At 45.6% G+C, this 15,217-nt stretch overlaps 1 protein-coding gene across 2 annotated transcripts; it reads right to left on the bottom strand.

The window, feature by feature from the left end:
• Positions 1 to 1,186: 1,186 nt before the first annotated feature.
• Positions 1,187 to 14,031, bottom strand: LOC135550301 (mitochondrial glutamate carrier 1-like). 2 transcript variants are annotated; one of them, XM_064980983.1, is made up of 11 exons: positions 13,978 to 14,031; positions 13,686 to 13,858; positions 13,355 to 13,480; positions 13,153 to 13,208; positions 12,933 to 13,023; positions 11,542 to 11,599; positions 10,988 to 11,048; positions 10,591 to 10,744; positions 10,343 to 10,497; positions 7,576 to 7,651; positions 1,187 to 2,682 (listed from the first exon to the last, which is right to left on the bottom strand). In XM_064980983.1, exons 2-11 carry the CDS (start codon positions 13,703 to 13,705, stop codon positions 2,529 to 2,531), a joined length of 951 nt encoding a protein of 316 aa, XP_064837055.1. In that variant the 5' UTR covers positions 13,706 to 13,858; positions 13,978 to 14,031; the 3' UTR covers positions 1,187 to 2,528. The 2 variants fall into 2 exon arrangements, with proteins under 2 accessions (XP_064837055.1, XP_064837046.1); XM_064980974.1 differs by having other exon boundaries at positions 13,686 to 13,762; positions 13,978 to 14,008.
• Positions 14,032 to 15,217: the final 1,186 nt, after the last annotated feature.

Raw genomic sequence — 15,217 nt, 5'->3', positions numbered from 1 at the left:
GCTCATTCATCTCCCTCCTCTCCCCTGTAACTATTCCCCAGGTTGTTGCTGCAAATGAGAACGTGTTCTCAGTCAACTTACCTGGTAAAATAACGGATAAATAAATAAATAAAATTCCCCTGGAACAGAGTGAATAATATAGCTATTGCAATGCCCCTTGAGAATGTAATTTTTCAACATATGAAATGTCAGAGTAAATAAGCTAATTGATCACTATGAAGGCAATTTAAGTCTTATGAAAGTGAAATGTATGGCACTGCCTGTGACAGTAGGCCTACGATAAATTGGATCTAGATTGATATGATGAAATTGATCTAAATGATGGTGGGGCATCTCCATCCCCTCTGGTCTGTGTGTGTTTGACAGGCCTTGGCAGTAGATTCTCACCCTCCAGGCACTCACTTCTTTTGTAATCAATGCCCTGATTTGGTTGAGTGCCTCGATCTCCCCATCTCTCATCTCTCCCTCTTCCCCTCCCTTCCCTTCTTCCCATTTCTTATCGGTGTACCCTGTTCCTTGACTCCACCCTGTATTAGCCATATTCTCCTGTGCAGCATACAAAGTACATAATAATAACATATTAGATAATAATAATTAATCATATCAATAATAATCATAGTACAAACATAACATCTCCTTCTTGTAATTGTATTAAATTCTATGAAATGTAGTATACATTAAATGCATGCCGGCTTGCAGCTGCTCCATCTACTGGACAGATGCTAACACCGTAATAACCACATAACAACGGAAGGTGTAAATAATGTGTCCTCTGTACACAGTGTCTCTGCTTGCTTGTTTTCAAATGGGATCTGAGTGGTATCCATGGGAGTGGAGAAAGACAAACACTGCAAGTGGGAAATGGATCTCCTCCAAATGAGATATTGCCAAGAAAGCAACAGAACACAAGGATAGCCATGCCCATGTGAACTAGAGAATCTGGCTATTGGATGGACACATGACAATGGTTCCTTAGGAATGAGACAGGCTGACAGAGACAGCGAGATACTGAGATAGATTAATTTGGTGAAGCAAATGCATCAAACAATCCCTCCATTGTTTCCTTGGTTACCACAGTAGGGGAAATCTTCAGATTTCCTTGAGACTTGTTACGGTAGAATGAGGACAAACCACACACCAAAGGCAGTCACACAAATACAGAGAAAGAATCATAAGGCAACACAGGTAGCACAATCCCATTCATTTTTTTCAGACAGCAATATACACGAGAGGAATACATTTGATCTGTTCTTATTTTTACCTCAAATGAATAATACAATAGCTGTCAGTCTGTTTTACACCTTCAGTGCACATCCATATTCACAACTCCAAACTGATAACCCAACACCCACCATATCTACAGGGGAGGGAAGAGGGGTGGCGACATAAAAGTGCTTGGACGTGCATGTGTTCTCCTGAAAAGAGGGAATAACGGTCCAGGGAAGAACCAGCACAATATAGAATCTAGGTTACTATGATACAGGGTCATACAGGGTCTACAAATGTACCTTTCAGTAATGATAATGGCGATGGGCTTGCACAAATGTCAAGGGTGAGTTTTTATCCTTTTGATTTGATGACTTGACTCTGGCTGAGTGCTGTGAGTGAATTGCCACTCTCAGAACCGTGGGGTGTATTCATTACGCAGATTCTGTTGCAAAATGTTTTGTCTGTTGCAAAATGTTTTCTAACAGAAACCGTTTACTTCAAACATTTTGCCCACAAAAGTGAGAGTTTCTATTGGACAAATTCACGCAGGTCCCTGAACTGACATCTAGTTACAAAATGGTGCCAACATGGTGGCTGGGGAACTAATTGTGTTTGGTGTGTAGTCACCAATGTCACCAACCAGTGACGTTTTCTGCAGGCAATGTTGACTCTTTCAAGGCCCACAGCTTGAGTACATCGTTTCCAACATCTGCCAACATCTTATGTTATCTTTGGTAATCCTGAATAGTGAATACACCTCAGATCAGATCTTAGTATCACTGTGATGAAATTTCTCAATGCATTCTTGGAAGAAGAATGCAATTCTAAAGCTTCTTTATGGATGAAGAGGGAAACACCATTTGGAAAGAGGTACAGAAGCTGTGCAAAACAGCCACAAAACCACAACAAAAAATAGCATCAATACAGACAGAAGATATTACAGTACAGTCATGTTTGACAGATTTATATATCATGATTGCATGATCTTAGTAAAAACAATAAAGAGAATTCCATGACTAAACCTTGATAAAGCACAACTAAAAGTACACTTGAAATGATATTGAATTATTATCATATAGTTTTAAAAAAGACCTAAATGTTTATATTTACTGTAATTCATCTCAGGTAGGGGATATAATAAATGATGACCTATCAGAACACCCTCAACAGGTGCAGAGAACAAACTTTGGTCTAGAACATACACACCGTTCTGTCTCTCTCTGACTAACTCCTTAGGGCTTAGGCTAATGTGGGCTGTGTCTGAAAGGAAAGTGACAGATTACCTGGCTCCAATGTGGGCTGTGTGTGAGAGTGCAATACTAGTTGTTCTGTTGAGGCAGGAAGCTGAGAAGGAACTCTCCCACTCCCAGGAAGTAGACCACCTGTGCGATGCCAAAGAGGGGAGCAATGACCAGAGCACGGCAGTACGCTCCCTTCAGGAAAGCAGAGGGACCCTCTTGGCGCAGAATCTTCCTGTTAAACAAGAGGGTTGTGATATAGGGGTGTATCTACAGTACCAGTCAAAAGTTTGGACACACCTACTCATTCAAGGGTTTTCTTTATTCTTACTCTTAATTGTAAAATAATAGTGAAGACATCAAAACTATGAAATATCACATGTAATCATGTAGTATCCAGAAAAGTGTGAACAAATGAAAATATATCTCATCCTGTGTTCTTGGAATCTGAATATCTGGACTTGTCCAGTGACTGCTGAGAAAGATCAGCTGACAACAGGGGAAAGTCCTTGTGGCGGCACGGAGAGACGGCTGACAGGAGGGAATAGACTCCACTGGGACAGTCATGGGGTAGCTTCCCATTTCTGTAGTTTCCCATGCTTCACAGTATGTTGGAAACACCCGCTTTAGCTACAGAAAGTCAACATACGAGAATACCCCTAGAGTCTGCGAGAGCGGGGGCGGAAGATGACTCATCGGCTGACAACATGGTAACGACTGGACTGGAAACGACTACGAGTAATGAGAGCACAGCACAAGAGAACACCACAGCAACTGTCACAAGTTCTGCTGCAACAGTGGGCCACAAACAGATGCAGGTATGTGTCTGTGGTTGGAGGAAAGTTACATCACACCATTGGCTGAGGATCCACCAGGGGAAAAAGGGGTGTTTGGGTAAAGAGAGACAGAGAACTCGCATTGATTACTTTCTGCGAAAGCGATCAAATCAGTCGAATGAAGCACAGCAACTGGACGCAAACCATAGTTTGCAGTGCATCAGTACCACTGTCATGGAGGACATAAACTCAAGCACCGAAGTAGCAACTGAGGTGGAACCAACAACAGGAGTGGAACTCACCCAGCCTCCCAGACCTGCAGTCGAGAGGAGACTACCAGGGCACAGACCGTATGTGAAGTGGCCTGGCGCCAGTGACAAGAAGTTGTGGGAAACAGTGAATACTGACCTTACCTTGACCCTCGAGAGACTTCGAGGCACAGTGGAGAAGAAGTCGGAGAGGATGGGGGACATCATCTATGAGTACGGGACAGAAAGATTTGGAGTGGAAGAGGCAAAAGGCGGGAGAAAGGTTCCAACCCCACCAGTTTCCAGGAGGCAACAAGAAATCAAGCGCCTCGTTCAAGAAAGGCGGCAGCTTAAGAAACAGTGGAAGAAGGCCTCGGAAGTGGAAAAGGAGGGCATAGAGGCACTTCAGGCTGACATCAAAACCCGGTTGGCATCCCTCCGTAGAGCAGAGAACCTACGGAAATGTAGAAGGAAGAAAGAACAAACTAGAACTCGATTCTACAAAGATCCCTTCAAGTTCCTTAAAAGTCTCTTCACAAAGGAAAAAAGTGGAGCTCTAAAAACAACAAAGAAAGACCTAGAGGAGCACCTGAGAACAACAAACTTTGACTCAAAGCGACATGAATATCTGGCCATCCCATCAGATATCCCACCCATTGAACCCCCGGAACATCATATTGAGATCAGCCCTCCGACATGGAAAGAGGTGGAAAACACAGTTCGACGGGCAAGAACAGCATCAGCCCCGGGGCCAAATGGAGTCCCGTACAAAGTGTATAAGAACGCACCAGACGTCCTGAGGTTCCACTGGAGGCTTATGAGAACAGCTTGGCAGAAGAAGATAATACCCAAAGTGTGGCGTAGGGCAGGCGGGGTCCTGATCCCTAAGGAGAAGGATGCAGTGAACATCAGCCAATTCCGCCCAATCTCCTTACTGAATGTCGAGGGTAAAATCTTCTTTAAGGTCATTGCCCAGAGGATGGCCGAGTACCTGCAAAGGAATGCGTACGTCGATACATCTGTACAGAAGGTAGGAATATCAGGGTTCTCTGGCTGCTTGGAACATTCCAGCATGATCTGGCACCAGATCCAAATGGCCAAGGTGGAGAAAAGGGACCTCCATGTAGTCTTCCTCGACCTCGCCAATGCATTTGGCTCTGTGCCCTATGAACTCCTGTGGTCTGCCTTCAGATTTTTCCACATACCGGACACCATCACAAACCTGGTGAAGTCGTACTTCCAGGATCTGCAGTTCTGCTTCACAACCTCAGAGTTCACCACCTCATGGCAGTGCCTGAATGTAGGTATAATGGCGGGATGTACCATTTCTCCGTTGTGATTCACAATGGCAATGGAGGTTATCATCAGATCCTCAAAATGGGTTGCTGGTGGACAGCGAGTCGACTCTGGTTTCCGCCTCCCTCCACTCAGAGCCTACATGGACGACATTACAACATTGACCACCACTGTCCCATGCACCAGGAGACTGCTCAGAAAACTCGAGGAGAACATCAGCTGGGCCCGTATGAAGATTAAACCATCCAAGTCACGCAGCATCTCGATTGTGAAGGGAGTACTCTCTGACCTGAAATTCTTCATCGGAGATGACCAAATCCCAACAGTGTCTGAGCAGCCGGTAAAAAGCCTTGGAAGGTGGTATGATGCAAGCCTGAAGGACAAAGACCAGGTGCAACAGCTGTGCAAAGACATCAGTAGTAGCCTACAGTCCATCGACAACACCCAGCTACCTGGAAAGTTAAAGGCCTGGTGTCTGCAGTTTGGTCTCCTACCCCGGGTGTTGTGGCCCTTAGCACTGTATGAGGTTCCAATCTCAACAGTGGAGAAAATGGAAAGAGGAGTCACAGGCTACTTAAAGAAGTGGCTCGGAGTTCCACGATGCCTTACCACCATAGGCCTCTATGGAGATGGTGTCCTCAAGCTGCCCCTCACCAGTCTAACAGAGGAATTCAAGTGTGCAAAAACCAGGCTCCAGATGATACTGAATGAATCTCGAGACCCAGTGGTGAGCAACAACGCGCCGACCTTGGCAACTGGGCGCAAATGGAGGCCAGGAAAAGCAGTCCAGGAGGCAACAGCAGCCCTCAGACATGCTGACATTGTGGGTCATGTTCAGCAAGGGAGAGGAGGCCTTGGGCTAACTAGCCGTGCTGCTTGGAGTAAGGCCACTGCACCAGAGCGGCGGAAGATGGTAGTGCAGGAAGTACGCCATCAGGAGGAGGCTGCAAGGAGGGCCAAGGCAGTCTCTCTTGCCAAACAGGGACAGTGGACTCGATGGGACAGTGTGGAGAAGAGGAAGATCAGCTGGAAGGATCTGTGGGCCATGGAAGCGAGGCGGTTGAGCTTTTCAATCAGAGCAACATATGACGTCCTTCCAACACCAGTTAATCTTCACCAATGGTATGGTGAAGATCCAGACTGTGCCCTCTGTTCCATGCCAGCCAACCTCAGGCACATTCTCACAGGGTGTAAAACAAGCCTCACCCAAGGACGCTACACTTGGCATCACAACCAAGTCCTTAAAAACCTTGCGTCCGCCCTGGAGGACAAGCGAGCTGCCACCAACTCCCTACCACCCACAGCAGCATCACACTCCTTACGGACAAACTTTGTCCACGAAGGGGTTAAACCACCGAAGAGCGGCTCTACACCATTAGAGCGAGACCAGCTGCGCTTGGCCCGCGACTGGAAAATGCTAGCTAACATTGGCCGGCAACTTGTGTTTCCTCCGGAGATCGCAACCACCACCCTAAGACCTGACATGGTGCTCTGGTCCAGTTCACTCAATAAGGTCTTCATCATTGAGCTCACAGTACCCTGGGAAAACTCAGTAGATGAGGCTTATGAGCGAAAACATCTGCGCTATGCTGATCTAGCTGCCGAAGCACGGCATCATGGCTGGAACACAGAAGTCCGACCAGTGGAGGTGGGCTGCAGAGGTTTTGTGGCAACATCTACAACCAGACTGCTTAGAGACCTGGGAATTAAGGGCCAGAGCCAGCGTTCGGCAATCAAAGCTGTATCAGAGGCGGCAGTCAGTGGCTCTGGATGAAGAGGAAAGACCCCAGCTGGGCCCCGAAGTGAGAGGTATGCGGAGGTATGGGCCAGGAGGTATGCGGTCAACAATGCTTGACTCAGGGAGGAGGACGCCCCTGCCATGCATAGTCCCATGGGATGTTGGCTATCAACAACAAGGCAACTCCTATGACTAATTGGGAATGGGACGCAAGCGTAGGATTGATCACCCTGTCGCTGGCCGCCTTTGGGGAGAGTGTATAGTGTGAAAGGCCGAAACACCCTAGGAAGCAAAGGTACACTACTGACGATGCGCTCCCCAAATTTCACCACGCTCACTGTTCATTAACTCTTGGAAGTGCTTGCACAAAGGATAGTAACATCTCATCCTGTGTTCTTGGAATCTGAATATATTTGAGATTCTTCAAAGTAGCCACCCTTTGCCTTTATGACAGCTTTGCACACGCTTGGCATTTTCTCAACCAGCTTCATCTGGAATGCTTTTTTTGAAGGAGTTCCCACATATACTGTGCACCTGTTGGTTGCTTTTCCTTCACTCTGCAGTCCAACTCATTCCAAACCATCTCAATTGGGTTGAGGTCAGGCAAAGGGTGGCTACTTTGAAGAATCAAATATATAAAACATATTTGAATTTGTTTAACACTTTTTTGTTTATTACATGATTCCATAGGTATCATGTTTTAGGCTACACCCAGATGCAGACAACGTCGAAGTAACAACAGTTTATTAATTCGAACAGGGGCAGGCAAAAGGCAGGAGACAATCACAAGGACAGGTGAAACAGTGTTATTTCATAGTTTTGATGTCTTCACTATTCTATAATGTAGAAAAGAGTAAAAAATAAAGAAAAAACCTTGAATGAGTAGGTGTATCCAAACTTTTGACTGGTACTGTATATTCTAGCCTAAAAGGCCTTCTCCGTTTATTTCATAGTACCAGTAGATGTTGTAATGTTCTACCATCAGATAATATGGATATAATCGATCAGAAAAGGCCTGTCAAAATCAGGAGGGAAGCAGTGGAAGAGTTAGAGTGAGAAGGAGAGGTTACCTGATGCAATCTGTCACTCCGCCGTAGGTCTCCTCCTGACTTCCCCGTGTCATGGTCTGAATTCTGGTCTTAATCACTATGACACACATACTGTATCAATAGGCTTACAGGGCACATGGCAGGCATAATCAAATCACATTTTATTTGTCACATGCGCTGAATACAACAGGTAGACCTTACCGTGAAATGCTTACTTACTAGCCCTTAACCAACAATGTAGTTTTAAGAAAAATAAGACTTAGGGTCTTTCTCTGACACTGACTGGTACATAGGTCCTGGATGACAGGAAGCTTGGCCCCAGTGATGTACTGGGCCGTACGCACTAGCCTCTGTAGCCCCTTGCAATCGGAGGCCGAGTAGTTGCAATACCAAGCAGTGATGTAACCAGTCAAGATGCTCTCGATGGTGAAGCTGTAGAACGTTTTGAGGATCTGAGAACCCATGCCAAATCTTTGGGGGAATAGGCATTGTCCTGCCCTCTTCACGGCTGTCTTGGTGTGTTTGGACCATGATAGTGTGTTGGTGATGTGGACACCATGGAACTTGAAGCTCTCAGTCTGCTCCAGTACAGCCCCGTCGATGAGAATGGGGAATGCTCGACCCTCCTTTTCCTGCTCGACCCTCCTTTTCCCTTTTGCCCTGGCACCACACTTTCAGATCTCTGACCTCCTCCCTATAGGCTGTCTCATCGTTGTCGGTGATCAGGCCTACCACCGCTGTGTCGTCTGAAAACTTAATGATTGTGTTGGAGTCGTGCATGGCCACACAGTCATGGGTGAGCAGGGAGTACAGAGGGGACTAAGTATATGTCCCGTGTTAAGAATCAGCGTGGCAGATGTGTTGTTGCCTACCCTTACCACCTGGGGGCGGCTAGTGAGGAAGTCCAGGATCCAGTTGCAGAGGGAGGTGTTTAGTCCCAGGGTCTTTAGCTTAGTGATGAGCTTTGAGGGCACTATGGTGTTGAACGCTGAGCTGTAGTCAATGAACAGCATTCTCACGTAATTGTTCATTTTGTACAGGATGGAAAGGGCAGTGTTGAGTGCAGTAGAAATTGCATCATCTGTGGATATGTTGGGGCGGTATGCAAATTGTAGTGGATCTGGGGTTTCTGAGCTGATGGTGTTGATGTGAGCCATGACCAGCCTTTCAAAGCACTTCATGGCTACAGACGTGAGTGCTACGGGTCGGTAATCCTTTAGGCAGGTTACCTTGGTGTTCTTTGGCACAGGCACTATGGTGGTCTGCTTGAAACATGTAGGTATTACAGACTCGGCCAGGGACAGGTTGAAAATATCAGTGAAGGCACTTGCCAGTTGGTCAGTGCATGCCCGGTGTACACGTCCTGGTAACCATCTGGCCCTGCGGCTTTGTGAATGTTTACCTGTTTAAAGATCCTACTCATGGGCCTCCCGAGTGGCACAGTGGTCTAAGGCACTGCATCGCAGTGCCAGAGTCATCATTACGGACCCATGTTCAATCCCGGGCTGTATCAGAACTGGCCATGCTTATCCCAAAGGGCGGCGCACAATTGGTGAGGTTTCCTCCAACACATTGGTGCGGATGGCTTCCGGGTTAAGTGGGTGGGTGTTAAGAAGCACGGTTTGGTGGGTCATGTTTCAAAGGATGCATGACTCGACCTTCACCTCCCGAGCCAGTAGGGGAGTTGCACCGATGAGACAAGATCAAAAAGGGGGTAAACAATTTTTTTTAAAGGTCTTAGTCACATCGACTGCTGGTGCTCTCATCTATGCTTCAGTGTTGCTTGCCTTGAAGCACAGATATAAGTAATTTTGTTCTTCTGGTAGGCTTGTGTCACTGGTCAGCTCACGGCTGGACTTCCCTTTGAAGTCCGTAATAGTATGCAAGCCTTGCCACATCCAACGAGCGTTGGAGCCGGTGTAATAGGGCTCAATCGTAGTACTGTATTAACACATGGCCTGTTTGATGGTTCATCTGAGGGCGTGGCAGGATTTCTTATTTGCGTCCGGGTTAGAGTCTCGCTCCTTGAAAGCGGCAGCCCTACCCTTTAGCTCAGTGTGGATGTTGCCTGCAATCCATGGCTTCTGGTTGGGGTATGTACGTAATATTCCTCAATGAAACTGGATGAGTCCCGGAACATATTCCAGTCTTTGCTAGCAAAATAGTCCTGTAGCTTAGCATCTGTGTCATCTGACCACCTCTGTATTGAGAGAGTCACTGGTACTTCCTGCTTTAGTTTTTGCTTGTAAGCAGGAATCAGGAGGATAGAATTATAGTCAGATTTGCCAAATGGAGGATGAGGGAGAGCTCTGTATGCGGTCTTTGTGTTTGGAGTAAAGGTAGTCTAGAGTTTTCTCCCCTCTTTTTGCACATGTAACAGGTAAAACGGATTTTAGTTTCTCTGCATTAAAGTCCCCGGTCACTAGGAGCACCGCCTCTGGATGAGCATTTTCTTGTTTGCTTATGGCTTTATACGGCTCACTGAGTGTGGTCTTAGTGCCAGCATCGGTTTGTGGTGGTAAATAGACGGCTACAAAAAATATAGATGAAAACTCTCTTGGAAAATAGTGGGGTCTACAGCTTATCATGAGATACTCTACCTCAGGTGAGCAAAACCTTGAGACTTCCTTATTATTTGATTTTGTGCACCAGCTGTTATTGACAAATAGACACAGACCTCCACCCCTTGTCTTTACCGGAGGCAGCTGTACTGTCTTGCCGATGCACGGAGAAATCACACAACTGTATACACACTCATACCTGTATACACACACACAACTGTCCTTACCATCCACAGGATTAACTGCCACAGCAGCTGTACTGCCAGCGATGCAGCCTGATGCAAAGGACACATAAAAGGGAGCGGGGCCATCAGCCCCACGGCCACCAAGACTGTTCAGATTGGCAAACAGGGGGAAGTAGATTATGGAGAATGGCACGTCCCTAAGAAAACAGAAGAATGAGCCATCTAATGTGAATCATCTTTATTTGTGTGTGTTCTTGCAAGGTTTCCATTGTGTCTTCTTGCAGTTGTACCTCAGGAGTGTGGCCCCCAGGCCCTTGTAGAGCCCTGCAATGCCCTGGCTCCTCAGCAGCTCCCGGGTGAGCTGCATTGCTGTATGGGACCTCAACTCCACTGGGCCCCCAGGGGCCCTAACTGCAGCCTGAGACATCAGCTTCCTCTGAGCCTCTACATGTGTCATAACACACACAACATCGTCAGGATCATCAGTGTGACATCATCAGTCAAGTAATAAAATAACTATTTTACATTGATACAATAACAATTCTGGTTGTTACGGGTTCTAACTGATCAGATCTCTGTGATCTGTTTGTGTTTGTTTGGCTGACAAGATATTGGTTAGTCATGAAACATTGACTGGGAACAGGGGAACATACAACCTCCTCTCTCCTTCTTCTACCCATCTCTCACCTATCCGCCCTGCATCCTGTAACTGAATCTTTAGCATCTCCATGGGAGTGGTGATGATGACCTGCACCAAAAGATGGAGAGACAAAGAGATGGAGACACAGAGAGATGGAGAGACAGAGAGATGGAGACACAGAGAGATGGAGAGACAAAGAGATGGAAACAGAGAGATGGAGAGATAGAGAGATGGAGGGACAAAGAGATGGAGAGACAGAGAGATGGAGAGAGAGAGATGGAGAGACAAAGAGATGGAGAGACAGAGAGATGGAGAGACAAAGAGATGGAGAGACAAAGAGATGGAGAGACAGAGAGATGGAGAGACAGAGAGATGGAGAGACAAAGAGATAGAGAGACAAAGAGATGGATAGACAGAGAGATGGAGAGACAAAGAGATGGAGAGACAGAGAGATGGGGAGACAAAGAGATGGAGAGACTGTATGACTGTTTCAGAAGAGTTCAAATACCCAGGCAGACACAAAACTATTGTGCATAATTACTGTTGAGCCACAAGATGGTAGTAGAAAGCTGTCTGAGGCTGATACCCAAACTGATCTTACCTGACATGTCCCAGCACCACAACCCGCCAGCATCTCCCTCAGCAGGCTAAGCTTCTGACTGAGAGAGAGAACAAATGTCATAATTATTTTGGTTCAATGACTTTGCTCATTTCCCTGGATGTTCTGGTGTTATCTTAAGTGATTTCCCTACATTAAACAAAAGGCATACAACATAAAACTCTCTGTTTCTAAACACATAGGCCATGACCATAAACACACATAAAACAATACACATACCATTAGTGATACACATAAAGAAACAAGCACAGACACACACACACACGCACTCACACAGTCTTAGAAACATGTTAATAATTCACCAGTTCAATAGCGTAGGTCACTCAATAATTTATCAGCCATGTTGTTGGTCCCCATGGAAATGTTGAGGGATGCTAAAGATAGCCCAGATATGTCATGCATATAATGCTGCAGGGGCCTGTGGGATTGGTCCTATCAACCATACTGTGGGTTTACAAAATATTTATACTTCTACATACATTTATACTTCTACGGCGCAGGTCCTAATCCAGGCACTTGTCATCTCCCGTCTGGATTACTGCAACTCGCTGTTGGCTGGGCTCCCTGCCTGTGCCATTAAACCCCTACAACTCATCCAGAACGCCGCAGCCCGTCTGGTGTTCAACCTTCCCAAGTTCTCTCACGTCACCCCGCTCCTCCGCTCTCTCCACTGGCTTCCAGTTGAAGCTCGCATCCGCTACAAGACCATGGTGCTTGCCTACGGAGCTGTGAGGGGAACGGCACCGCAGTACCTCCAGGCTCTGATCAGGCCCTACACCCAAACAAGGGCACTGCGTTCATCCACCTCTGGCCTGCTCGCCTCCCTACCACTGAGGAAGTACAGTTCCCGCTCAGCCCAGTCAAAACTGTTCGCTGCTCTGGCCCCCCAATGGTGGAACAAACTCCCTCACGACGCCAGGACAGCGGAGTCAATCACCACCTTCCGGAGACTCCTGAAACCCCACCTCTTTAAGGAATACCTAGGATAGGATAAAGTAATCCTTCTCACCCCCCTTAAATGATTTAGATGCACTATTGTAAAGTGGCTGTTCCACTGGATGTCATAAGGTGAATTCACCAATTTGTAAGTCGCTCTGGATAAGAGCGTCTGCCAAATGACTTAAATGTAAATGTAAATTACCACTAGATCCCAGCACATAGTGAAGATATTATTGGAATCCTATTTGTGATATGTATATCAAATCCAAACAAGAAGTTAGTTAAAGCTGATATAGTATATAATACATCTTTCAAGTACATCTATTCAAAGAGATCAGAGTGGGCAAGAGGTTGGTGTACCAGTCAGTTACGACTGGTGTAGGATTGTATTTGACAGGTAGGTGTTTTGAAAGACGCCTCTGAGCACTACTCACCCATCCTTGGACAGGTGCTGTCTAAAGAAGTCATTGGCAGCTAGTTTGATGGCCTTCTCTGGAGTGACCAGAGTCAGGTTCACAGCAGCACCTAATGGTTAAAGAAATAGAGATACACAGAGTCATAAACAAAGAACATGCTCAAACCTGTGTGCACACACGCATGCACGCACGCACACACACACACACACACACACACACACACACAATTTTGCCCTACCTCTGTACATGCCAAAGTACCCCTCTGATTGGATGGTCTTGATAAGGCAATCTGACCTGTGTTGTGAACACAAAGGATTAGTGTGAAAAGACCTCAGAGAATCAACCAGAGGTAAGCAGATACTACAAGCAAACTGCAAGTTTGTTTTAGAATTTCTAAATGAGAATGGTTAAATGTGTGTGTTGAACAATGTTGTACATACATGCTGGTGTAGAGACGGGAACCATTTTGCTGGTTCTGGAGACGGGTCTTGGCTAGGTCAATAGGAAATACACATGTCACACCAATCAATCCAGCAATTCCCCCGTTGATCAATTTGGCAGGTAAACTGAGAGGGAGAGAAAGAGAGAAGGGTGAGAAGGGATCAAAAAGGTGACAATGACCAATCAATAAAAAAATATAAAAACAAGAACGAGAGAGCTGGAAAATGGTGGAGGAATTAGTTCAAGACTCAAACTGGAACATCAATTAAAAAATGTGATAAAATATTCTCAGATTCATCTGTTTCCATCAATATCCTTATCTGCACTTACCTGATCTGCTTGTCAGCCATCTATCTGAGACACAGTTACCTTGGCAGTTTCTCTGTCTGTGTATCTGTAAACGTGATCTGCAAGGAAAACAATGGATTAGTGGAAGATGTATGGAGAATACCTCAGTCAACCAGCCAATGTTCAACTGTCAGTTTCAGTCAGCTTCAGGAGAACTGGAAAAGAACAGAGTACAAATCCATATCAGAACAGTAGTCTGACACTCAGTTAAAGCTTTGAGAAACATCTGTGCGTGGAAAGTACTTGGCTTATCCCTGGGCATAGTAGCATTTACCTCAGTGTTGTGTTGGCTGGCTACCTGAAATGTAGAGTGTTCATTCATTGAGCCATGCTTTCAGAAGAATATGACTGTACAGCCACCCTCCTTCTGGACCAATCACATCAATCCTTCCCCTCCACTCCTCTCTCAACCCTAATTCTATCCCAAACTCTTCTATTTCCTCTACTCCTACTCCTCCCAGATCTCTCCTGATTTGTGTGTGTGTGCATTGTATTTGAATGGAGCAAGAAAAAGCAGAGAAAGAGAGAGGGAGATGGGACATCCAATACTGTGATTAGAAATATGGGTGTTTTTCTGTTTGAGGTCTATTATGTCAGCTCACAGCACTCCTTCTCTCTTTGCAGGCATGTAACAATATATCTTTGACCGAATATTTCACTTTGTTGTCTTTATAAAAGGATCTACTGTGTGTGTGTGTGGGGGGGGAGGGGGGGACCTTGGTCATAGAATAGTACCTAAGAGAAGGCACAGGAGTGGTCTGTCTACTCAATGTCTGCTTTTCATTTATATGTACAGTATGAGCTCATGTATTTTTCATTGCCAGGAATGGATTACATGTGGTAATGGAGAGACTTACCACATCTAGTTTGTTAATACATCATGAATAAATACTTCCACGTAACACTATACCCATTCCACCACCTACCTGCCTTGCACATTCAGATTTGAGTGTTATGATTGTCAGGTAAACCTGACTTAACATAATTCACCCCCGTTAACTACACATCATTGCTCACCCAGTGAACCTACCACATAAATGTATACACAGATCAGGTATTCAATGATGCTTATGTTTTCCTTGCTGCATTTCAGGGCTCATCACATCGATGCTGAGTGCAACTGCTGAGGCTACTTATTTCTACTTGGTCAAGCAGAACCCTGTTGCTACCCATTACACATCTCAGGTAAAGTTAATAATGATATAGCAAAATCTATGATATTTGAAATTACAAAATCTATTGCTATTGACCTCACTTTGAGCCTAAAGTTAATATTTTCAAATTAATAAGAGTGCCAAAAAAGAGAAAATCTAGGAAAGCAAAATCACTCAAATACCTGAGTTACAATTCCTCTGTTACAATTTCTTAGTTCATCTCTCTGTCTCTCTTTTTCTGTCTGTCTGTCTGTCTGTCTGTCTGTCTGTCTGTCTGTCTGTCTGTCTGTCTGTCTGTCTGTCTGTCTGTCTGTCTGTCTGTCTGTCTGTCTGTCTGTCTGTCTGTCTCACTCACTCTGT

Source organism: Oncorhynchus masou, chromosome 1 (assembly GCF_036934945.1).
Source record: "Oncorhynchus masou masou isolate Uvic2021 chromosome 1, UVic_Omas_1.1, whole genome shotgun sequence".
NCBI classification, from domain to species: domain Eukaryota; kingdom Metazoa; phylum Chordata; class Actinopteri; order Salmoniformes; family Salmonidae; genus Oncorhynchus; species Oncorhynchus masou.
The sequence above is the reverse complement of the archived record's forward strand: the minus strand, read 5'-3'. Positions and strand labels throughout refer to the sequence as shown.

Coding starts and splice junctions, on each gene's coding strand:
- LOC135550301 (XM_064980983.1), bottom strand. CDS start 13,705: ATGGCTGACAAGCAGATCAG. Junction 7,652..10,342: donor GGCAGTTAATCCTGTGGATG/GTAAGGACAGTT, acceptor TGTGTGTCATAG/TGATTAAGACCAGAATTCAG. Junction 2,683..7,575: donor GGAGTGACAGATTGCATCAG/GTAACCTCTCCT, acceptor CTTGTTTAACAG/GAAGATTCTGCGCCAAGAGG.